General features: G+C 41.6%; 1 protein-coding gene across 1 annotated transcript in view; it reads left to right on the top strand.

The window, feature by feature from the left end:
* Nucleotides 1–6: 6 nt before the first annotated feature.
* SNX30 (sorting nexin family member 30) overlaps nt 7–25,431 on the top strand; it is a 46,725-nt gene continuing 21,300 nt past the window's right edge. The window contains exons 1-3 of the mRNA XM_085311506.1: nt 7–181; nt 18,162–18,350; nt 23,891–24,001. Coding sequence (XP_085167632.1) covers nt 20–181; nt 18,162–18,350; nt 23,891–24,001 — 462 coding nt within the window. The 5' untranslated portion in view covers nt 7–19. The remainder of the gene's footprint in view (nt 182–18,161; nt 18,351–23,890; nt 24,002–25,431) is intronic.

Below are 25,431 nucleotides of genomic sequence, written 5' to 3' on the forward strand. Positions count from 1 at the left end.
CGGCCGCCGCCCCGGCGCGATGTCGGGCGGCGCGGCGGGCAGCGCCAAGCCGCTCCCGTCCTCCGGGCCGAAGTCGCTGCGGGAGATGCCGCATCCCCTGGCCACGTCCAGCAGCGAGGAGATGGGGCCGGCGCTCAGCCCCAGCCCCGATCTGCTCCTGCCCCGCAGCCTCGCCGACAAGGTACGGCCCGGCGGCCGCGGGCTGCCGCGGGGCGCCCGCGGTGCTGCTCGGCCTCCGCCCCGGCGGTGGCATCGCCCGCCTGAAGCCGGCCGGCCCCGTGCGGCGCCCGGCTGGCGCGTGCGGGCCTTGGCTGCGGCAGCTGCCGCGCGTGGAAGCAGCGCGGCGCCGCGGGCGTGCTCGCTGCGCCCGCGGGGGCTTGGCATCTCCGTGGGCAGACTTCACGAAGTGTGGTAAGGTAGGGGTTTTCCGGGGAGCGAGGGTTGCGAGGAGCGAGGTCAGGCTGAAACTTTCGTATCWCAAGCAGTTCTGGGTCAACTGCTGTGCGTGCGAGGTGTCGCGGAGTTTCTGGTGACAAAAAGTGCTTCCCATGCGTTTTGCSTTGAGGAGGGTGGAGCTGCTCTTGGACGGGACAGGTCTGCGAGCCTCCGAAGCCTTGCGGATGCCAGCAGCATCTGTTCTCGTGCACTCCCATGCTCTGGGAACAGTCTAAGATGGTCTTGTCTCTTGCGCGTGTCACCTCCTGCTGCCCTGTACCTCTGCTACGGGGACTCAGCGCTTCTCAGAGCCTGTGTAAGGAGCTGTCTCCTTGAATATATGTATCTGCCCACTGTCGCTTCTGAGAAGCCAGGCTTCCTTTCCCTCTGGGAACATATTCCTAGCTTTAAATAATTCGTCAAAGATTTGACGACCCCCTGAGAAAGCGTGGTATGTGAATTGTGGGGGGCGTGGGTAGGAGTTACAGAGTTGTTTTTAGTTATGATAGGCGGGGTTTGCTATTGCAACTAGTCGGCTTTCTGACCGACCCGTAGTAACGGGAGTTGGCAGCTGCCTTTGTGGGCCTTTTTGCTGCTCAGGAATACAGTGGTGGTACTACTTCCACTTTGTTAGCAGTATCTCTCCACGTTGCTGTGTAGCTGGTGTGAAGCTGTGTTCTGAGGAGGAACTCACACCTCATAACTTGTCGTCTGAACAGTGTCAGAGCTCTTCTTGGCTTCTGGAGCACCAGTAGGGTTCTATCCTGTTTACTACTTTAAGGTGTGTGAGAAGTGTATCAGCATCCCTGCTGATAATCTAGGAGCAGAACTACTTCTGCCTTAGCTGTAGTCAGGTAATGCCCTCCTCACTAAGAAGTGTCTCATCTATTTTCTTTCTTTTTCTTTTTTTGTTTTTTTTTCTTTTTTTCTTCCCCATCAGAACATAGGTGTGAGTCAGGTCTAGCACTTGTCGCCCATGTGCTAGCCACTTGGCAGTACAGACACCCTCTGTAAAGTGGAAAGGAAAAAGGGACTGAACTGAGTGATTTTTAGATTCAGGGGCACTTCTGTGCTTGACCTGGAAATGGTACTGGGACAAASAGCCTTGTAGAAGAAAAGGATTTCCAGTAGGAATAGAGCAGCTGTGTGTGTTTCCCTCTCCCTGCCCCCAACTGAATTAACAGAAAAAAAACCCAAATGTGTGATCCTTTCTCTGGAAATTTTCCAGCAGTTCTGCTGTGCAGGGTTGTTCCTTCTTCCATTTAATACCTGAAGTACTGGCAAGAAAAGAAAGAAGGCTTCTTTCTCATCTCTAGTAAAACTTCAGAGAACAAAGAAGTGTTCCTAACTTTAAGGTGAAAGTAAGTTTTGACTTGATTGTTTATTGAGTGGATTGGTGAATAAATGTGTAAGTGGAGCRAGCATTTTAGGTGGTTAGCCTGTCTGTTGGAGGTAAACGGAACATTTTAGGTGGKTAGTCTGTCTGTTGGACTTAATCTCTGTTGGTGGCTCATTACTGTCTTGAAAGGCTGGCTCACTAATCAGCTAACAATGTGTGGATAGCTCCAATAGCTGGGTAATGGAGGAAGGTTTGACTCAGGCTTAAAGCTCTGCAGCTGCTCTGTATTGATTCGTGAGGAGCAGCTGTGCTTGTCTGCTCTCTTGGCCTCTCTGAGGGCCTTTTTGAACTCCAGGGCAGATTGGTACAGCAGGAGAAGTTTGGGGTCAGTCTCTTGCTTCTAAGTGTTTAAGCTGGTGCTCAGAGGGATAGAGCTGACCCATTGCTATGATCTGGATGGCTTCCTTGTTCTGTTTTTCTGTTGCTCACACTAAACAAATGTTTCCTGAACTCTTCTACAAGACAAATGTACCTCCCAGCTCTGCTATCTGCATTCTCTGAGAGATGGAGAAGTGAGAGAATTTGTCTGCCCTTAAAGCAGTGTTTCAAACTGCAGTGCCACAGATGTGCAGCCGAAGTGTTTGGACCTCTGCCATTGCTGCTTTGTGTTCTTTAAAGCGTGCTTTCCTTGTCTTTCAGTGCATTTGAGGAAGGACACTGCTTTATCCTGAGCCGTAGAAACCTGAAGGACTGTGTTGTTGCCTACGTATCTCCTGCTGAATTTTCTGATTCAGACATAGAAATAAATGGGTAGATTTGACAAAGTTAGATAAGGGTCTTGCCTCAAAAGCCTTTGGTTGCTGTTTAACAACAGTGGCTTATCAGTGGGTCATGGGAAAGGGAGGAAAAGTTTTTTTTTTTTTTTTTTTTTTTTTTGGTGCTTTGCTATCTCAGAGCCAGAGAAGCCATATAAGTATCAAATATTTTGCATGTGATGGAGAGAATTATGAAATGGCTTCTTCATCCTGACCTGTAAGAGAAGGCTATTTTAGGAGGCAGGAAGCTTTGATTTTTTTTTTTTTGAGCAGCATCTAACCTTTTAACAGAAGCAGACATGTCTGTCTGTATACTTAGCTTTTAGAGTGATTCTGCAACAAACTTAAAATGTTCAAGCTGTAGATTGTTGTCTCTGAATTATTTCAGTGTTGGTCAGATCTTTCTCTAAAGACCCCTATGGATCTAATTGCATACTTTATTTATTTTGTCCTGATAGCTGTCCACCATCAGCTTTTTCAGGGCTTTAGTTACTCTTGTTTCTTTGTARCTGTTCTGTGTTCAGTCTCACAAATAATAAGGCTGCTACTGCTGAACTTCAGCAGAACTGACCCCATTCTCCTCACATCAGCTGAGAAAAAGGAACATGCAGAAGGAAGAATCTCTCAGGTTGCAAGCTGCAGCATGAGTTGTAAAACTGAGATCTTGCTCTTTTTCACAGCTTTTTGAAGGCATGTAATCTGACTGATATCTGCTGTTCAGGGCCTACCTCTTCTCAGTAGAGTAAGGTGAGAGCAAGGGAGAAGCATCAGTGTGGGTCTCTCTCTCTCTCTCTTCTCTCTCTCTCTTGCTTTCTTTTAAGTTCTGCTTGCGTATGCCTCTGGTTCACTAGTTTGGTCACTTATAGTGAATCTCCTCTGTGGAAGACAAGGAGATTTTGACACCAAGAAAATGGACATTGCTAATAACTTACCAGAATTGGAGCACAGCTGAAAAGTATTTGGCATTCTTGGCAAACTAGACAGCAGAACTGAGTTTCAAGGCTCTCTTAAGCATACTATATCAAGCAGAGCAGCTGTGGAATACCAGGCTTGAGATGCATAGGTTGAATTTGTGAGCTGGTGGAGACAGACTTTAAAACTSCAGCTGCAAACTTTTGCATGCTTGCTGAGAATTACTGTTTACCTGTGATGTTGTACCCTGTGTTCATCARGTTCCAGGCTATAGTACTGAGTGAACCCTTAGGCTTGTATTATCACCTAATCAACTATAAATACTTGGGTGTGCTTGCTGGAGTGCTGTAACTTAGCACTCATATTGTGGGAGGGAGCCTGGCAGCTCTCAAAAAGAATATTCTGAGACTCTGGAGTTCTACTTCCAGCCTCCTTGGTTGCTAGTTTAATTATTGCTTTTAACTTCATCCACCCACAAATGAAACCATTCTGCAGTATAATCTGAAAGTTTAAAATAGATCTGCCTGAGCTTCTCCAAACCTCCCTCTTGCCTATTTAAATGAGAACTGTTAGACCAGCTTGATATACTAAGCATCTACCGGTGTCTTGCTTCAAGAACAATCTTGGGAGAAATGGAGTGCAACAAAGTCAGGAACTGAAGCWGGCAAACTTCTGAAGCAACGTCAGTATGGATGAGTCCAAACAAACAAAAAAAAACCCCAAATTGACAGAATCACAGAATAGCTGCATTTGAAAGAGACCTCTGGAGATCACCTCGTTTAACCCCCTACACTGCAAGCAGAGTCACCTGGAACAAGCTGTCCAGTTCTTGAGTATCTCCAAGGATGGAGACTCCATGGCCTTTCTGGGCAACCTGTTCTGATGCTTGATCACTCACAGGAAAAAAGTGTGTGGTTCCCCCTTTCCTTTCTCATTTTCTGTTTAAGAGGAATTTTCTGTATTGCAGTTTGTACTCATTGCCTCTTGTCCTGACCCTGGATACTACTGAGAAGAGTCTGGCTTTGTTTTCTTTACACCTTCCCAACAGGTATTTTGCACACCTTGGTAAGACCTCCACCCTCAGTCATCTCTTCTTCAGGTTGAACAATCCCAGCTCTTTCAGTCTCTCCTGATATGACAGTTGCTGCAATCCCTTTATCATCTTCATAGCCCTTTGCTGGACTTGCTCCAATATATCCTTATTCATCTTATACTGGGGATGCCAGCACTGGACACAGTGCTCTTCTCATATATTCTTATGAGTGCTAAATAGAGGGGAAAGATCCCCTCCCTTGACCTGTGAATGCTCCTCCTAATGAAGCCCAGAGTGCTGTCTTCCTCCTTTGCTATAAGGGCATATTGCTGGCCTATATTCAACTTGTAGTCCACCAGGATGCACAGATCTTTCTCTACAAAGGTACTTTGCAGATACTGCCCCCCAGCATGCACTAGTGCATGGGTTATTTCTGCAGGACTCTACATTTCCCTTTGTTGGACCTCATGAGGTTTCTCTCTGCCCATCTTTCCAGCCTGTCAAGGTACCTCTGAATGGCAGCACAGCCATCTGGTGCTTTAGCCACTCCTCCTGATTCTGTTCGCTCTGCAGACTTGCTAAGTGTGCATTCTGTCACATCATCAAGGTCACTAGTGACCTTTCAAAGACAGAGTTTTCTTGCACTGACTTTGGCCAGTTCCTCATGGAACTCATGGGTTCAGCCTGTGAGATCTTGTGATTCTGTGTATTTCCAGTTTAAATGTTCCCTAAYCTGATCTTCCACTGAAGGTAAGTCTTCCTTGCTCTAGACTTTTCCACTGGTCTCAGGGGCCTCGGGTTACTGAAGGTTGGTCTCACCAGTAAAGATCAAGGCAAAGAAGGCATCATCTCATCTGTGTCCTTTGTCACCAGATTCCCTGCCCCATTTAGTATGCTTCTGAGTCCTTTTGTTCCTGAAACACCTGTTGTTAGATTCAACTCCATAGGGGCTTCCACTTTCCTAAACCTATGCCTGCATAGTTGGACAATGTCTCTGTATATCCTCCTGGGTCATCTATCCCTGCTTCCACCTCTTCTAACTTGAGCTTAGTCTTGTACTTTGAGCTTCAGTTTTAGATGTCTATTCAAAAGAACTCTTGTTGCACTGTGTGCATGAGGCAGCTCTTCTCTAGCTTCATAGTTAAAAGGACTCACTCAAACCTGGCATAGTTTGTAGCTTGCCAGCAGTACTCTACCCACATTCAAGCTGCTAGTTAAATTCTGTTTCCTGTCTTTCATAATAGTGGTAATTAAAACTGCTTTCTGTAGCCATTTCATCTCCTTTAAACTGATGTTATCACTTGGATAGATTGATCCTGTGGTATCTTATTGAAAGGACAAAATTCCTTTCTCCTGTATAGCCAGCCTGGGTCGTTAACAGTGTAGAAGGATGCACAACAAAGTGCAGCGTACTTGCTTACATTTGCCTTCCCTTCTAGAAACAAGGTGCTGTAATGGTATCTTGTAATGAAAGTGCTTCATGTGGCAGTAAAACTGTGCTTGGTGTTCTGTTTGTAGTCCTCAACTTCCAAGTGCAACGAGGTTTCTCTGGGGCTGGCAATTCCGTCTCCTCTATAGGAAAGCAAGACTGATCAACACGTAACTTGGTTATACATGTGAACATAGCTGACTTAGTGCCATTGCTTTTTTAACTTTACCATTTGGTAAAACTGAACACAGCAATAATACTGTAATGCAAAAAAGCTGTGTGGGTCTTATTTCAACTTAACTGTTGGAGATGGGGCTGTCCTTTGAGCTAGATTTTAGTGTTGCACAGCTTTTATAACTTATTCATTAGGCTACCTCAGATTTAGTCAAACAGATTGTTGAAAACATACATAAAAATATATGTAAGAACTTAGTTCTTGCCTTCAGCTGGATTGTAGAAGGCTTAGTCTTAGTGATAACTTGCTTACCAACCACTGAGGAAAGTCATGCTTGGTGGCTGGAAGGAATCTTTCAGAACTCATGTAGGAACTCATCAAAGCTGCTGGAACTGCTAGATGTTCTGTGAGATCTCTGAGCTACTTGATGGGGAGAGTCTAGTACAAAAGATAACCAGGTTAATTCAGAAGCTCTCACTTCACTAATGTGTGAGCCCATCATTCCCTACAGCTGCCTTAAAGATTAGTAATAAGCCTCAAGTAATATAGTCCCTCTAATCCATGACTGGAAGGGCAGAGGATGAAAAGGCCTTAGCCTTCCTACTGACATGCTGTGTGATCTAGGAGACTTTAATTCTTAAATTAGCCTACAAACCATTGTTCTGATGTGTTCTATCATTATAGACTGCTTCTGTCAAACCTCAGATAGATTGTCTAGCTGCTCAGATGTCAGACTTACCACTTGCTTCTTGATCTGGGTGGAAGAAGCTGGTTTCTGTGAAAAAATAGGTCAGGAAAGCAAACAGGAACTCTTAATGGTGCAGTGAGATTAGATTCAATACTGCTACACAGAAATATACTTGCAATCTCATGAACACAATTTAGGTGCAACTTAATGTACTTTCAGTCTGCAGGAGACAGTACACTGATTAAAAGTGGCATTTGATCTTGTGTATTCCTCAAATAACTTCACTGAGATTTGTGCATTTAGCCTGCTTGTTCTCTGCAGAGAAAAATCAGTAAGATAAATGCTTAGCTATACTGACTGTTTAAACTGTGGCTAACTTGACTGCCTGAGCTGGGGTTTCAGTGTAGCTGAAACTCCCAGGCTGTTGTGGCTGGGATAAACTGCTCTAGTCACTAGGATGAAAAGAGGCAAAAAAAATRTGAACACAGGCTTTAAAGTGGTAGAAACTACAATCCTGAGAAAATAAGTCTCTTAGCACAGTTGAAAAACTGTGGGGGTCCTGTTTCTGTTCCAGTTATTAGGGACAGTAATTGACAGCAAGCTAGTTACTAGCAACACTTCAATGGCAAACTAAAGACAGAAGGCCAAGCCAGCGAGTTGCAACTGTTCTAATGAGTTAGCATTCTTAATGCCAAGCCAACCCAAAGGATTTATTGACAAACTTARCTCTTGGGACCTGTTTTATTCCCTAAATTGAGAGGGGGTAGAAAGAAGCTGTTTTTAACTGCAGGCTTTGTTATAGTACCATAGCAATTTTGTCTCATTTTAACCAAATGCTTCACAACCATAAAGTATCTGTTTGAATAGGCACATGGGTGATACGGGCTAGAGGACCTTGTTGAAATAGTTCTGACTATAAGGCAGTAATCCAAAGTTTGTGTAACAAGCAAGAAAGGAGCTCAGTAGAGCTTCTAGTTAGAAAGGTCTTCAATCCGTACGTTCCTTTAGTGATGTTAAATCTTACTGCCACACTGATGGCTTCTATATAGCTTCTTCTGTGAAGCAGTAAGCAGTAGGTGAGGATTTACTCTGAAAGAAAATGGTAGTGTCTTTATCTAACTTCTAAAGACAGATTTTTTTGATGGGACTCAGCTTTACATCTTAGAACTAAATAGTGGAGGAAGCAAAGGGGCCAAAAAACCTGTGTAGCATTCTGTTCTTCAGAAAAATGACTAAATAGCAACTCGCTTTACATATTACTAGATGATGCCTCTCAAATTAAGAAGACAGGTCCTACTGTGAAGATAGTAATCTCCCTGAAGATCAACGTGCCATCTTGGAAGGGAATTGTTGCAGTGGTCTATAGTGTTAAGTAATGAATGGTTTATAGGATTAAAGCATATTTAACTTGATTTTCATTCTTCTTCTGTACTCTAATGCCTGAACTTAAAATTCTGGAAAAACAAGCTTTGCTTAAATCACCCTAATGCTGCAAATCTGATAAGATTATCTAGTGGCCTCTCAAAGAGAAAATATTAGTAAGGGACGAAGCTTATTTTTGACACATCTAGCAAGAAAGCTGTTACTACACTGATTCAGTGCCCTATCCTCATGGGGAAGTGGTGCCTTCACTCCTTGAATGGAACTTCCTGAATCCTTTTCAAAGGCTTCCCAGGGTCTAAAAATCTGACTTAAATTCTGGAAGAAGTGAAGCCAACTATGCAGTCAGTGAGTTTGAGTGATAGGACCTGTTCCTCAAAAAGAAAGGAGTAAGCTACAGTGCAGGTCTTGCTGAAGGGCAGAAAAGCTTTCTCCACTCTGACACTGCATGTAATGGAGCTCTCTCTTGCTGGCTCTGTGGTGAAAGCATTGACACAGGTGGGTTCAGTTAGTGGTAGATTACCATAGGCAATATTCAAATGCATGGGCAGAACTGGCAGCTGCTTTGTGGCTTTCAGATGCTAATGTGAGGCTGAGGGGAAGTTAAAATCTTGGATACTGCCAACACAAAGCTATATTTCAGATTGTCACCAAGAAAACCCCCTGGAAAGCTTTAATCAATACCACTTATTGTCGGGGTCAGTACAGGCTTTTTGGGATTTGTGTACTGACTTTGTCACTGACCTGCTCACTCCTGGATCATTATGCTTCTTTTGAAGCAATGCCTGCTAAACATCTGTATGTGCCTCAGTGGTTGTCAGGAGTGTAGGCTGTATAAAGGGTCTTCCTGTATCAGATTTAGTCTATAGGATCTCTTCCCTTGTTTCTTCCCTCTATTAGTCTCTCCGGATGAGTTATATTCTATGCTATGAAGAAACAATGCTGGACTTTTCCTACTTGCCTCCCTTAAAGGAGAGTAAAGTGGTCATACTGCATTTTTGTTTCTGGCAGATAAACACTTGAAGTTTTCCCCTTCTGTTGGAGYAAATGCCATTTTGCTGGAAACTGCCCAGTTTATCAGTAAATGTGATAAAAGAGTATTCCTTAAAAGACACCTGGGTAAACTAACTCTGAGAACTCTTCAAAGAGCACAGCCCTCCCAACTTTTCCCAGGCTTGAGACGAAAACATTAGTTCTCCCCTTTGATTATCTCTGCCTTCTCGGCTTGTGCAGTATGGACTCTGCAGTATGACTTGCCCTTCTGAAACCTCCACTCATTCTGTGTGTAATGTATGTGTGTTTTCCCTATATCATAATATAATACAGAAGTGTGTTCTTGTTGGTTAAAGTCACCAGATACTAAAGTATGTCTTGGTCTTCCTCCTATCGTCTTCACTTTTCTTCCCCTTCCCTTGCTCTAGAACACCTTTCTCTATTCAGATTAAAAAAAGAAAATACTTTTTACTCTCATCTAAGCCACATCAGCACTTTGGTGGCACTGGATATCCAGATAAAGGTTAAAATCTATGACCCAGTTAAATCTACTTCTACTAGAACATGAGCAGGAAAAAGTGATGCAGGGTACGTCTGCAGTGCTTTGACACAAAGCTGTATGGCTCCAGGAGAAAGCAATTTAGGTTGGACTGGCTTAACAAACTGTTCCGTCTGTAGTCAGATACAAATCTGCCTTCTTGGACTGAGGATGACTTCTAATCATATGCTGTATTCACAAAGGCTTCTGCTCATGCTCTAGATCCTGGCTGCTGCTTTGCTGTTTGGAGGGTCAGAACTCAGATTCTAAAAACAAAGCTTTAAACAAAGCACTTCCTCTTCCAAAAGGTGCTCTTTAGCATTTTCAAACGGGTTATACTGTTCCTGTGCATGCAGCTGTGGAATGCTTCGAATGGCAGATCAGTTCTTTTAATGAACAGTATTCTTGTAACAAACTCCTTGCAGATGACCCTAAGTGGAGCTAGAGGACAGTAATTAGAGGCTTGATTCAAAAGCCCTGCATTTTTTATCACAGATGAGAGACGCCATGTATTTTAAGAAATCTTAGAAATCTCTGTGCTTTGAAGAAAGAATAGGGTAGGATCCTGATTTTTTTTTCTTCTACTGAGTATTACAGAAGAAAGAACAAATTTGCTCTGCTAAAGGATGCAAATCCAAGTCTGCTTGCTTTCCACAGCTCATAAGCAGTTCTCTGCCTCTTTCTACAGCTGTTAGCTAATCTCACTGGACCAGTGCCAGGATGGCTTCTTGCTTTTTGAAGCTAGATAAGCTTTTTGCAGGGACTCTAGTGTTCTGTAAACATATTTGGAAGCTAACCTTGAAGCTGGGACTCTTTCTTGCAATAAAACAATTAATCTTGTAGATGTGTTGGAATATCTTTTTGCATTTTGCATTTTAAGGTAACATGCCATAGTTATGCCATGGACTTTGATTTCTATTGAAAGGATATGGAGAAACACATACCAGATTAGCAGTAGAGTTTGCAAGTCAAAGGCAGTACGTTTTGTCTCTTTCTATTTTTCCTAATCAATGCCTACTCCAAATAACTCAACCCACTTTGTCTGCCAAGTGCCCAGCCTCTGGAAGTCTTTTTGGCCATTGTGCACAAATTAGCTCTGTAGCACTACTGATTCCTGATACTGAGARACCATCTTAAATGCTGTTAAAACATATATTAGAGGCTATTCATTATACCCCCTTTCGGAGTATAACTCGAAGTGTATTTAGCTTTGAGTGATACTGTGCAGTTACCCCTTTCGGACTGAGAAAAGAGGCAGGACTCTTAGACTTGGCGAGAAGACGGACACACAGCCAGATCGTGTGAACAGTTGGTCTGATTAGTACTTGACACCCTTCCGTGACACCTCTGCCTATGGAGCATGACTGAAACTGAGCCATATTGTAGTTGAGTCCCTGAAGAATTTCGCAACAAAATTAGGAGATGGGTTGTTGTTCTTGCTGAAAACCTGCTGTTTGCAGGAAACACTTCTCTGTTCTCATTCTTGCTGTGGCTAGTTTAATTGTGATGACTTACAGGAAAACAAATCACAAAGTAAAATAATGCATCCTATAAATCTTGGCTGTTAGCCCGAAGGAAGAGGTGGGAATCCCCTGATTGGCATGTTAAGGCTTGGAATGTGCTTTTTATGTTGAGTCGTGTTTCTCTGAAGCCAGTTCCAATGTTTCTCTGAGCCAAATGAGCTGTAATGCAAGGAAACACTGATGAAAGTATGATACCCTATGCTTCCAGGTCTTGGGTGGTACCAAGTTGCATACTGTTAAGATCAGCTCCACATCTGAAATGCTTGTGTTTTCAGAGATCTGGAGGTATCTATCTCTGGGCAACCAGAGCAGAAATACTGGAGTTAGTGAGGAACTGTAGAACAAAAGCATGAGACTYATGACTTGGCATGAGGCTTATCACTTGCTTGTACTCTGATACCTGTTCAGAATATCCTGAGAACAAACTGATAGTCTTTACCTAGTCATACCTCAAAAGTAACTTCCCAGTTATCTGAGCAGAACCTGTGTTGCTGCTGAAACTGCATAAGTTAGGCTTGGACCAGGCATGATCTGCATGTTGCACTGGAATTGGGAAACATTCAGTCCAGCAGTGCAAGGCCCACAGACTTACTGTATGATAGCCTCTAGGGCAAAGAAGTAAAAATCCATGTTTGTGTACTGAACATTTGGCATCTTCACTCCTCATGGACATCCTTCCATGTAAAAGCAAGAAGACTTGCTTCTGATTTAGCTTAGTCTTTTTTTGCTCTTAAAATAGTCTCTGCCTTGCTCTCTAATTCTGTCTGTCTAGTACAATGGGAGATGCAGACACCTTTTGAAGGTATAAGCCCACCTTTTGTGAGTATGCCCACACACATTATAATCTCCTTCCATCTACTGGAGAAAGCTGTCAGGAGCTAGTAATCACTTCTTCTTTCTTCGGAAGGTAAGTCCAGCCTCAGAAGTTAGTTCTCACAGTTGTTGTCAAACTGCCATTTGGCAAAGTTCTGATTATAGGTCAATATAGAAATGACATGCTTCTTCTCTCCTGAGAATGATTAGGACTTTTTGATTTTCAGCTAAATGTTGTTTGTTCCCCTACCTGCCAAGTAAGATTATTTTCTCTTTCTGCTCTTCCTGAGCCCGGAACACTTCCAATTTTGTGCAGTCTGGCTAGGTAGTTTTATCACTGTTTCCTTGAAGGAGCTGTCCAAAGACAAGTGCAGGAGGATTGGGTGTGGTACCATGTATCTACGGAAGAGTTGTGTGAGGTAAAGAAAAGTGTGGCTGGTGTGTAGTAARTATAAGTATGATGCTGTTGCATTGAAGAGAATGAAACTGAACATGTATAATGGGGAAGCGTATTCCTTTTCCTTCCCTACCTCCCATCTGAAGAGATATTTTAGTATTTAAAACTTGTCTCCAGTGGGTATTGGATAATCTTGTGCAGAATGAGATTTTACTATATAAATACCCTGTGGGATCCTCTTAATTTGGTACTATGCTGCCAGTGACACAAATGCACTGATCCAGGTGAACTAGAGGATGAAAACATGTTTTTTCTTCTTACATAAAGCTGATCTGTACAGATCAGTAATAAAAATAAAACTGAACTGAAACTACTTGTTGTCAAAACTTGATGGGACAAGTAGTCTTGTCGAAGAAGCCTGTGAAAGCCAAGCTAACGCAAGTTTTTAACAAGATCCTTGAGAACAGCCACATTTAAAACTATTTAGTTTTCCAATTACCAGCTGCAATTTTGCAGTGACTTATTATTGTCTTTTACTAGAGATACAAAGGTAAGACTTTCCAAGAAGCTAGATACGATCATGGTGTGCAGTCATTGTCCCCTTGACATGACTGTAGCTGTGGCTGTTTCTCTGTGGGAAATGGTTGACTAAAAGGAACAAAATGCTTTGAAATAAAAGGACAAAGATAAAACGCTTTCATTTCTGGAAACGAAGCAGTAAGTAATAGTAGCTTAAGCTGATTAGAACTTCAGATGGATAATGGAGGAGAGGAATAATTGGAGTTAAGTGTACTACTTAGGAACCAAATTTCTCTTGGGAACTTCACTTCTTTCATCGGTTACTGTTGAATATCTCTGTTATCTGATTTAGCCTTCTACTTGCTAAGGCAAGACAGGTAAAAGTTAACTTAACATTGAATTTTTAGTAGCCATACTATAGAGTAACTGCTCTTAACTCAGCAGGAAACTACATGGTCTTGACTTGAACATATTCCAAAGCGTACAGAATTGTAGACCAGTTTTCAGTCTTTAAGGGTTGTGTACTAGATGATTCTCCTGGTATATACTACTGCATTGGGATGAGGTGTAGAGGGAAGGCTGGCTTCCAGAAGACTGAATGCCAAGTAATTGAGCTTTTCCTTTATGGTGGATCCAAGTTGCTCTGTGAATCTGGAGTCTTGGAAAATCTCCTAGGGCATGGAGGAAGGAGAAGATGAGATCAACTGGAAACTTACCAACTCATTTTGCATCTCACATGCAGACTTCAAGTTTATAAACTTCAGCTGTATTTTAAACTTAGATGAAGTGGAATTTCTGATAGATTTAGTGTCTGTTTCTGGGCAAGCTAGCCAGTTAAAATGCTTGGACTGTATAACCCAGTGAAAGAATGTGAAGCTGCTTCCTTACTAGATAGCAACCTGCATAGTTGGCAGGGCTCAAACATTTTCAATAGAGGCAGTTAGCTTATAGCTACCCTGCACTGTAGGAAACTAAATCCTTACCAGTAGACTCATCTGATGTTATTTATCTGTAGACTTTGATGTCTTGGAGTCCTGCAACCTTCAGGAATGTTTGCGAAGTTTGTGTGGAGCTGTACAGCCACCTACAGGTGCTCAAAGGATTGGAGTACTTGGCCAGTAGATCAGGAACGTGAAGGTCTGATGAATGTCACACTATTTCTGCTATTGGCTGTCACTTGCTAAAGAAGATCCAGTGAAAGTCTAACAAGAGCTGGATCACAAAGTTATTTGTTTGGCCTAAAGAGATGAGGGAGTTCAAAGGATAAAGGTCTTTGCCTTTAACTTTTGAAAAAGCTGTAAGACAAAAGGAAATCTTCTTGAATACTCCCTAAGATGTGAAGTGTCTCTTGACTGAACCTGCTCTTTGCTCCATTTACCTGGCTACCAGAAGCAGCCACCCTCTTCCTCATTGTGGTACTCCTCAGGTTTATGGCAGGCTGCCTGTACTGAGTAAGAGGTGCTGTGAGGAGAAGACTCCCCTCACCCCTACTCTTCTGTGAATAGTATTGTAAGCAGTAGGTGCCTGCTAGAACTTAGACTGCAGTAATCTCTGGTAATGCAGCTGGGTAATTACAATAGTTGATGAGCAGCTACTTGGCAAAGTAAAGATGAAGTTGAGGCATGAGTCCTTGGAACTGAAATCAGACTCTTTGTTACATAAAGCGATTAGTATTTGTCAATAGTAGTATTCCAAAATATATCCAATAGTAGTATATCCAAAATATGAGTGTGACAACTCTACTGAAAAGTAGAAATGCAAATGGCAGCAGATCTTTTACCAGGCTCTTCAGGAGCTGCTGTTCTTCCTACGGTAAAAGTAAATTAGAACAGATGATGCTGTCTTGCTTCCCCAACTGCAAAAAATCCTAAAAGTCCCCCAAAAGAGATGGAAGAAAGCCAGTGATAATTAAGATGGCAAAGAGGGGCTGTGTTAAAAAGTTCAAAGGCTGAGACAACTTAAGCTGCCCTGTCCTCTACTGTGACATTTCAAAGCCTACCTCTTTCTAGCGATAGTGTTAGACTTCAACAAACTGATCTTGCGTACTTCTAAAGAAATGTTCAGCAGCTATCAGCATTATTCCTTATCTTGTGCAGTTAGCTAGCAGTCTTCACCCCTTAAGAAGGACAAATAGTTGGCTTCTAACTTGGCCTTAAACTACTGCAAACTAGCCAAGTTGCAGGACATAAAGGCAACTGTTACTGACTAGGGAGGTTTCTGCCATCRTAGATGAGGCAATATATCACTGAAATAGTTTTAACGTATGCTTCTCATGTTATCCGTCAAACCTAGCCTAAACAGGCTAAGGCTAGGTTCAAGGCTAAGTTCAGGCAAAGCTTTTATCACAGCCTTTATTTTAATCTGAGATGTTCAGATGCACAGAACATGTGAGGGTGTGAACACTTAAGTAGACTGTGGTGGATTCCAAACATTCAAAAACCTGTCCTGCTTTAAAAAGTGCAAGACAGGCTAATACGGTATTGCTATCTCCCAACAGAACTGGTGAGGAAAGTTACTAACTTCCTTCTGTAGTCTTTCCTCCAATTTTGAGTTTAGCGTGGAGTTTTCATACTTCAGGCAGATTCCTTCATATTCTTTAAGCTTCCTTTTGGAACGGTTTTGTTACAGGCCTTTGAGATGTTCTCAGTAATCAGGCTTAAATTGTTTCCACAAGTTAATTCATTTTCATACTGGAAGCTTAGAACTTGACTCACTGCAATTCTGGCACCGCTGTTTTTATACTAATGGCTATAGCACATGGGCATTTAAGAGCTGTCTGTACCTTCTGGAAACAAGAACAGGTTTGTCTACAGCTACTGGAGTGTCCAAGCGTTTTTTCTTTGCTCTTAATTGTGTTCAGCCAAACTCTCCTGTCTAGTTAAACTGACTAATTTCTACAGACATCTTCTGTTCCTAATTTTTTACTGGCTTCTGCTTTTTCTGTTTGCATAACTCTAACAGAACTCTTTCTTATCTCCTGTGTGGTAGTAGCATTGCATCTTCCTCTTGTACAGGCTTCTCCTATGTTGAATCAAAGCCAGATGCTGCTTATGTTGTTTGACTTGTTTACCATACATATGGCAAGCCTTATTGTGCTCATCTTGCTCCTTTATCCTCTTAGAGTATTTGAGTACCTATCTTCTAAATCTTACGAATTTGTCAGTTAAATCTGAAATGCCTCTCATTTGATGGTAACTGCTTCTGAGTATTAGGTGGAAGAAAGCATCTAATGTCTTGGTAGAGAATAAACCAGATGTAGTTGCCTGCTGACTGTCTTGAACCCTGCACAGGGAGACTAGTATCATGAAGTCTCAGGAAGGGACTGGGTTTGCCTGTTAGTTACTGGTAGCCTTTAGGCTTTTCTAGTGCTATTTTCCAGAGCCATTTTTTTTTAAGAAAGCCAGAGCAATCTAAGGTTTGCGAGGACAAACTGGAGTGCCGACTTCTRTAGTTATGTCATCCAACTTTGTTCTTACCCTGCCTTTTTTAATGCACTTGAGAGATTATATGACAGTTGTTTMGATCACCCCTCTCCCAAAATACCTGGGTTGAAGGTGTTCTCCCTACTTCATTAGGCAATCCCCAAAGTGAAGAGCTAGCACAGTTCTGCTGGAGTGGAACAGGCAGCAGGCTCTCTGCAAGCTCCCAGTAGTCTCATGATAGACCCTTGACAAAGTGTGATAGAAACTTAGCCTCTTTCTTAGACATTGTGAAATGCAAGCATTCATAATTAGCTTTAACTTCAAGCCCCGGCCTGTAATTCTGAACCCTTAACTTAAACCACAAAGGAGGACTTCTTTTGAAGATGAGCACTACTCTTGTCTAACTGGAATGTAAACCACAATTGCATGAAGATGGACAAACAGGATCTTACCCAAACAACATTGCCCTGCTAAAATGAAATGTTTCATTTAACCACTTAAAAAAAACTACACAGAGCTGGGGCTCAGTAGTAGTTTGAGCACTAAAACATGCTTGTTTATGTACTGCTTAACTACAGGGAACTTTCTCTAAGTCTGCAAGCTGAGGAATCTTTGCCCTTTCAAGGGAAACATTCTGAAGATAATCTCTTCTTGTGCCACTGCTAGAAAAACAAACAACCAGAAAGCCCACTTCATTCTGAAAGGACGAGTTTGGATTTCTGGCACTTTCTAATACTCGTGTCAGATGTTCCTATGTGTTATACAACTTGTCACATGCTCTCAGCTAGCTCGACTACATAACTACAGCAGAGAACACATGCAAAACTGCAGAGATATTTATATAAAGTGAAGTAGCCATTAGCTATATGGAATAGCTGGTGTATTTCAAAGTACAAGACTTGTAGGTGTGGAAATGTAGCAAATTTGAAGCAAGATTTTTAGCTGTTGTTGAGTCACTTCCAAAGGATTACACTTCCCAAACGCTTTAGTTTTATGCCTCTTAAAAGGGCTGCTTACTTGGTCTTCTAGCCTTTGCCTTCCCTAACTGCTGTTGGAGCTGGGAGAGGAGAGAAGACTGCTGTGAGGAAAGCAGAGCAGTTTCATTTGGTCCTGAAACTCCAGAAGGGAGGAAAGCACACAAACACTGGTGTTTGGGCATATGATCCCTGTCCTGTCCTGTAATAAAGTGATGGCAGTTCTCAGACTGTTGTCAACATCTCAGAGATTAGTACATGGGCTGGGAAGTCTCTAATGCAAGTTTCTGTCTCTGTTATAGAAGTCTCCAGAGGGGAAGGCTGGCTGCATTCCAGTCAGTTGAACTGCTGTCACTTTGCCTGAAGCTTGTCTTATAACTAGACCTCTTGGTATGCCTTAGCCGTTTTTGTCTTCTGAGTTCAATCTCATCAGGAACTATTGCTTCAGCAATACTTCTTTTTCATGTAGAGAAACTGTATATGTTGTTGTGGGTCTGTAGCTCTGGAGGGAGAGTGTGTAGGGGCTCTTGTGTCTTTCTACCGACAAGCAATGGTGGTAAGGTGCTTTGTCTTCATTTGAGGAAAAGGTAGAACAATTTAATGTTCCAACCCSAGAAGTTTTCCCAGGACGTGTCCAGAAAAAGGGTGATCCTTGCAGCTGCTAGAAAAAAAACCTTTGTAATATACCAGAGTAACTTGTTGTTGGCATCTTTTGGAATACTGCAATTCATAGTGAATCTGTCCATTCGTTAAAACTTCTTTCCTTTCCAATACAGGACCTCAGCCTGCCCAATGGCACACCTGTTGACACTTCTAGCCCAGCCTCCTCCTCATCTCTTCTCAACAGACTGCAGCTGGATGATGATTTGGATGGGGAAACTAGAGACCTCTTTGTTACTGTTGATGATCCTAAAAAACACGTGTGCACAATGGAGACGTACATCACATACAGGGTTACAACAAAGGTACAAAGTAATAATGTTCTCCTTTCCTAGTGCTTTTTTTCTTTGGAAAAAACATAAGATATATTCTGGATTTCTATGCCTTGCCTGTGTTTCTTTGTCTTCAGGACCAGACCTTAGTGTCTTAGTATCTATTATGTAGTCTATATGTTGAAGCGTGACTTCTCTAAGCAGAACTGCTTGGAACCACTGTAGTATCTGAAATCATGCAGTATTCTAGTGTGTCAGCAAGATCTTCTATTTGATTCTGAAAGAATTGTTTGTAAATCTTGCAAAACCAACTCTTTTCATTACTTTATATATGAAAAATCTTAAGTTAACCTGACACCCGTTTAGTGTGAGTTATCTTTCCTGAAGAGAAAGCTTGTTGCTTTCACAACACTTCCTATAGCAGCCTCATATCAAAATCAGTCTTGATCCTTGACTGTAAACTACCTTTCATGTAGATTTTAGTACAGAAGGCTACATAGCTGCTGTTTAAAGCTAAGTAAAAGTAGCTTAAGAATGCTACTACCTRTAGAAAGAGGTATGCTGGAGTTTCTTTCAGCATGTGTTGTGATTCAATCATTAACGCAATCAAATTACATTAATGGGAGAAGTTATCTGGAAAGGCCACTGTACTCGCAACTGGAACTTAATTTCCACTAACTAGCTGTTCTCATTAGCATCAATTCCTAGGTGATGTTGACATCTGGTTGTGGAGCTTGGAGTTTTATACCCAAGGCAAATAGTGTTCAGTAGCTTTACTAAGAATATACTTGATCCACTTGTCCGAAAGATTAATAATTTTCTGAAACACTTAGGCACTATATTCTAGTGAGAATATTTTTCTTTGAACTAAGGAAGCCTCTCTAGGCCACAGGTGAATTATTTTTATAAGGTCTATTAAATATTTCACTTTTATACTGCAAAGAAGGAGAATGGGATTCCTTGAAAACCGCAGCTACCTCTCATTGCACTTTTAATATAAGCCTGCCATTGTTCATGGCTCTAAATGTCTCAGTCTTGCAAGAAGTCTTTACTATTAGAAAATGCTGAAAAGTATTGTAGGAAACTTTTCTGCTTAGGCCAGTTTAGCCTTAAGCTTTTATGTGAYCATAAAGAGTAAGAAGTGAAAAATACGACATGCAACTTTCCACAGGCTAAAGTTCAAAGTAGGTGAGGGTGTTTCTAACTTAGATTTAKATCTGATTATTGTATCAAGGCGAGGTATCTACAGCCATAGTTGTGTTGCTCTGGAGTGCTATGTTCATGTAAGGGTTCCCATTCCCTCTTGAAGCAGAACTGTGGAATGTGAGTAAGGTATTTACTTTACTTAAACATTACTGGATAACCCTTAAAAAAAATCTTTCTGTTTTAATTACCTCCTTACCTTTTTTTTAATGTTTATTTTATTCTGCATTATATTATAGCACATCCTTGGTATACAGTAGTGTTTCAATACAGCTATGAAACTGTGCATAATTAAGTAATTCCTGTCAACCACCCTGAAAACCTAACCTCTTAGATTGTATTCCTTACTCTTGTAAACTTCTGGCTAATCTCTGCAGTCTACCCATCTAGTACTATCTACTGTTGTTCAAAAAGAGACTATTTGAAAGCTAACAGTACTAATGGTCTGATACATTCATGCCATACGAATAAGCCCTCTTGCTACTTAATTAACCTTCAAGTTAATTGCCTRGTCAGACACTGTCTGGTCAGATGTTTTAGCTAAAAGCAGTAATTAAATATGGCAAAAGCTGCATAAGACTAAATCTAGATATTAATCAGGATAGATGATGGTGTATGCACCTCTAGGTTGCAGGTCACTGGGTTCTATAGCAGACCTTGCTCCTGTCATCTCTGTAAGGCTGTGCCTTCCTTTCTTATTGAAATCTGCATGAGAGGGGCTTGAGCTTTGCTAAGGGGCAGAAAAGCCTAATACCTGAACTTCAGGGGTCTCGAGTAGCTCATAGAGGCAAGGATGGCTGCTTTTGTCTGCTTCCTGTGCTAAAGACTGTTGATGGAGTCTCATGGGTTTGCATAGGCTTAGGTCCTAGAGTGCKTTACGATGAAGTGGCCCTAGTGTTTTTTGCAACTTGATGCTCTTCAGGTGGACTGACATGCACTTTAGAAAGATCTTATGTAGTCTTCTTTTAGTCAAGCCTTGCTCTATGTTATGTAGGCCTTCCTCCTGAAGGAAACAAAAGTACTTATCACTTAGCTTTCTTTGTATTTTTTAGAAAGCAAGGCCTTTTTTGCCTTCTTCAATGGAAGTCTGAACAGCTTTGTGTGCCATTCCTCAGTGTCATGCAGCTGTGCTGCAGGTTTGAGTAGAGATGCCTTCAAACCTGTTACTGCTGAAGAAGAGGTCTTGTTTTCTTCTGTCCTTCCCTCCTGCCTCCACTCAAGCACAAATGCATTGTATAAATTACTCAGTTACATGTAACAGCTTCATTGCTAGAAAGAGGTGGTGAGGCAGCCTATTTTTTTTGGGGGGAGGGGCGGGGGGGGTTGTTTGTAGGCAGGTTAAATTGGTTGAGACAGAAGTGATTTACTGGTAAGGACATGTAACTCCTACACTCCCTTCCCCAACTTAATTCTTTTGCTAGTCAAAGAGTTTGCTCCACATTTAAATAGCAGTACAGGTTTCTGGGGGGAACCCACAAGCAGGTCTAATAAGCGAGAGAGCAAAACTAGGAGGAGGAAATGCTTTCTCATAGTCACTGTAGGCTAGTTTCAGGTTTGTCTGCTAACTTTTTGCTGAAAGACAAGAAGAATCTTGCACAAGACCAGGTTATGAAGGTGTTTATCTTAGCATTGCCTCAAGTCAAAACTGCTCCAGCAATGCAGGGAAAAGTGTCTTTAGCCCTGGATACTTTCTGACAACTAAAAATGAGCTAGGAATATTGAAATGCTGACCTAGCAGGCATGTGCTAATATCCTAAGTGAATCACTAGAAATTCCTTTTTTTTTTTTTTTTTTTTTTTTTCAAAAGGTTAAGATCTGCCACAAAGTTCTTTGTTTTCTTAGGGAGTAGCATATGTCGTGGAAAGATGACATTTATGAATCCTATTAAGAAAGCAAGAGTGGTCCAACTTTGTTTAAAGAAAAACATAATTCGCTTGCTGTCCCTGGGCTGTGGCAAGACTTTCTTCTCTCTGTGTGCAGTCTGGAAAAAATCAACTAATTAACTTAGCACTAAATTTACTATGCTGAGGAACAATTTGATCAGGGTTCTGAATTCTTTCAGCCTTAGTGAGATGTAGTATAATCCTGAAGGGTGCTTAAGAAGTCTTTGAAAAGCTTATCTGCTATCTTGAGTTTAGAACTCGTGCTGGAAACACTGAAATGCTGATGACTATGATGTTCTTCCGTGTTGGTCCCTTTAAGGACCAAGCCTTACATATAGAAAGCTTAAACTTGTATGTGATGCAGAAGTAACAGGGACAGCTTTCTAGAGCTGACTGATAACTAAGAAAGTTTGTGCAGTAGGAGTTACCCTATTTGAACCCTGCCTCCCCACTTCTGAACCAAACAGTATCTGTATTAATTTCCTTAGTGGCTGGCCTAACACTGGTAAGKTACACTGGTTAGTTTCTCAAAGCTAATAGCTGGGACATTTTAGCTGCTTCTACCTGGTATGTGATGAGACATCATAGTGTCTCCAGATTATTCTCATGTACTTACTATATGATTTCTTTTTTAAGATGTCTTTGCCTAGTGACAGCCAGTTCACAAAAGCTTTCCCTACTGCTGAACTGATACAAATTCTTTTTCTTTGTTGTTTTTTGTTTAACTTTTGATTTCCTTCTCCAAGGCTGAAGTATACCTTCTGTGTTAACAGAACAGAGCAGCCAGAACCACTGACTGATTTTAGGTTGTCTACATCTGTATGAATTGTCTTGTTCTTGTGATAGGGTAACACTATTAAGTCACTTACATAAAACAAATGAAAATGGTTTATATAAAGTCCCAGTAATTTCACTTGTGCTGTGGCACTCTGCCATATTAAACAAGTTGGTGCCATTCTGTGGTGTAGCTGGCCAAATCACAAACCCACAGTGGATATTCGTGTTGGTAGTTCATCATCTGCAAACATAATGCATACTCCTCAATGGAGCAGTTGTGTCAATCTATTAACTTCAGTTATCATAGTTACCAGATCAGAAGAGTGAGGAGGTTAATTTGACTTCTTGCCTTCTGTCTCTGTCTTGCTTTCCCAGAAAGCAAACTATTGCATAGGTTATATCATATTAACATGCTGTTTGTAATATAGTAGAGGCACTGTTCTGCAGATAGCACATTAAGGCTGCTGGTTTCCCTCTAAAAGGAAGCTGCTGGCATAGAGAATGCACAGATCCTCACTGGGAATGGATAAGAGTAACATGGAGTAACTAAAGAGTTGGAACCATCCAGATAATAACTGAAAACTCAGGATGCATTTTGAGGCTGTTGCTTGGCTCTCTTCAAATAGTCGCTATCAGTCTGAAAGTAAACAGAAAACCTCTTCTGGAATTTAGCAGGGAGCGTAGGTGCTAAGAGTAACAAAGAAACCTCGTTCTAGGTTTGATGTCAGTCCGATGCTAGGAGAGCTGATGCTTTCCTCAGAGTGCAGTACTTTGGTTGTAAACATCTAATCTGCTGGCACGGCAGCATTATTTTCGTTGCAAAATGGTGATGCTGCAGGTAACTAAGTGTAGCTTTGCCTCTTATTGAGGCATAATTATAAGGGAAGTCTACATTCTAATTAGAGGTGTCATGTTGCCTGAGGCTTTAACAGAGTCCCCCAGCTGGTACTTCATTAGTGATTTTAGCCAGATGTAATGAACTTTGTAAAACTTTGACTGACTCCTTGCCCTAAAGAATGAAAGCTTCCTTCAAGGTCTGATTTAATGTATGCCAAATTTCAGAGACCAGTATAGAAACTTAACGTAAACTTGCTGGTTTCTTCCTCTCAGAAATCAGTAAACATAGTCCTTTGGCAAACATAAGCCATTGCTAGGTCCTAATCTTTTGGCCTTGTAGAAGTGTAATAGAACTGTGGTTTCTTAGGATACAATACAATGGTGAAACTTTCTTCTCCCACAATTAATCTGCCCCATGAATAAACAAGTTATGAAAAATATCTGCTTTTAATTCTTGATTGTTAAAATAAGCTCATCATTGGAATGAAAATTTCCTACAGCTTTTTCCCTTCAACAGTGTAACTGTAAAGAGTTTAACATGGTATGCACTACTCTTTTCTCTGTCCTCTCCTGGGAAGTTTATTTGAGCAGAACAAGTAATGAAGTACCCTTGAACCTTAAGAACACATCAAATATAAGCAGTCTTTTTTCTTATTGCTGGCTTTCCAGTTGCTTGAAAGACCAAGGGATCTGTATCCAATGCTGGTTGTGAACTTCAGTATGAGGTGCAACTGCAACCCCAGTGCAGGGTTGTCTGGCCTCAACATTGCTAATGATAGCTGTGCTCCATTCAGCGTTAAACTTTGAAGTGAAAAGTTTTGGTGTATTGTTACTCTTAGTGGACCCTAAACATATCCTGTTCTTGTTTTCCAGACTACACGAGCAGAATTTGATTTGCCAGAGTATTCTGTCCGCCGGCGGTACCAAGACTTTGACTGGCTGAGGAGCAAGTTGGAGGAGTCTCAGCCAACACATCTCATTCCCGTAGGTAGTAAGCAAGAATCTGCTGTTAAGGACAGTTGTGTGTCTGTCTTCAAAGGGTGCTATTTTGGTGATACGACTCTCTAAATACAGCAGTCTATTCAGTGCTGGCAGAGTGGGAAATGCTACCTGTTTTGGGCTGATTTTTTGAAGTGTAGACTTTTCTTGGGTGGCCCTGGCAATCTCTTATATGAAAATGGTGCAGGTGACTGCATTTGTCCTAGCACAAATGGAACATGCCCAATTCTTGTGTTTAGACTTCTGACTGTAAGGTTTATGACAAGCTACACAGGTATTTAGTCTCAGTCAGTATTCAAGGTTGATTTTTGAGTTGGTCTTAAACTACTCTATTTAAAACGATTTGTCTTAACGATTAAGAGCACAGATTGTTAAAAAAAAGTCAGTTTTTGACTTGATCACTATTACATATGTTTTCAGGAGACAGAGATTTAGCTAGATAAAGACTAAATAAACAGCTATTTCTGAAGCTGGCAGCCTGACAACCTTATGTGATATGAAGAGATTGATACTGATCTTTGGTTTATTTTTCATTCTGTAAATGTGAAGGATAGATATCCTGTGAAAATTGCCATTTAGCTTTTTTGAATAAGGAGATTCAAAAAGGCTTGAAGGAGATGAGTTGCAAGGAAATCAAGCAGCATTGCCAAGATACCTTAGCTTGTCTATTTGGGATGGGGTGGAGGGAGTCTTTCTTCTCCCTACTCACTTCAGCAAGGGCTAGGCCGTATGAGAAGTATTCATTTAGATTGTTCTAGGGTAGAGAGACACTTAAGTCCTTAACTTCTCTGGGGCTTGCATCTTAGTGGGTTTCTAAGTGGCTAAGTCTCTCAGAGATAAGAAATATTTCACAAAATCATGTGACATCACTACTTGGCAACAAAAATGTTTAATGAGAGGTGAGGAGAAGAGAGAAGAAAGGGCGAACTTGCTGGAATAATGAGGGAGGTAACCGAGACATGAGGTTCATCTGTTAGTTTCTTCTAAAAGTCAGATAAAGGGAAAGCTGCCTGCGATCTGGTGTCTTGGGAGCTTGCCAAGCAGTTGCCAAGTGTTCATTACCTGTTATCTGGCATACTGTAGAGGCTTTTGTATGGTCTTCATGATTTACTGGCTGTAATGCTGCAAAGCCTCCTGCTCCTCTTAATGAGTCATCTGTTTCTTGAGATGCAGTGAAGCTGTATAAACTTTGTCAGTCTGTGTTCCTCCTCCTTTTCATCCCTCACTATTTTCTCAGTAACTTGGATAGTTCCAGCTAATCTACAGATTTCAGCAGATTGCCACTCTTACCTGAAGGCTGCATGGCGGTCAGTTAATAGTGTAGTAAGGGATGGTGATTCACAACCAGGGAGTCAAACTACTTAGTGATAACCTGGAGGGTCCTGCACACTGAACTTTAAGTTTGGCACAAGTGA

This window comes from Rhea americana, unplaced genomic scaffold (assembly GCF_003343005.1).
Source record: "Rhea americana isolate MKP2758 unplaced genomic scaffold, rheAme1 scaffold_342, whole genome shotgun sequence".
NCBI lineage: Eukaryota > Metazoa > Chordata > Aves > Rheiformes > Rheidae > Rhea > Rhea americana.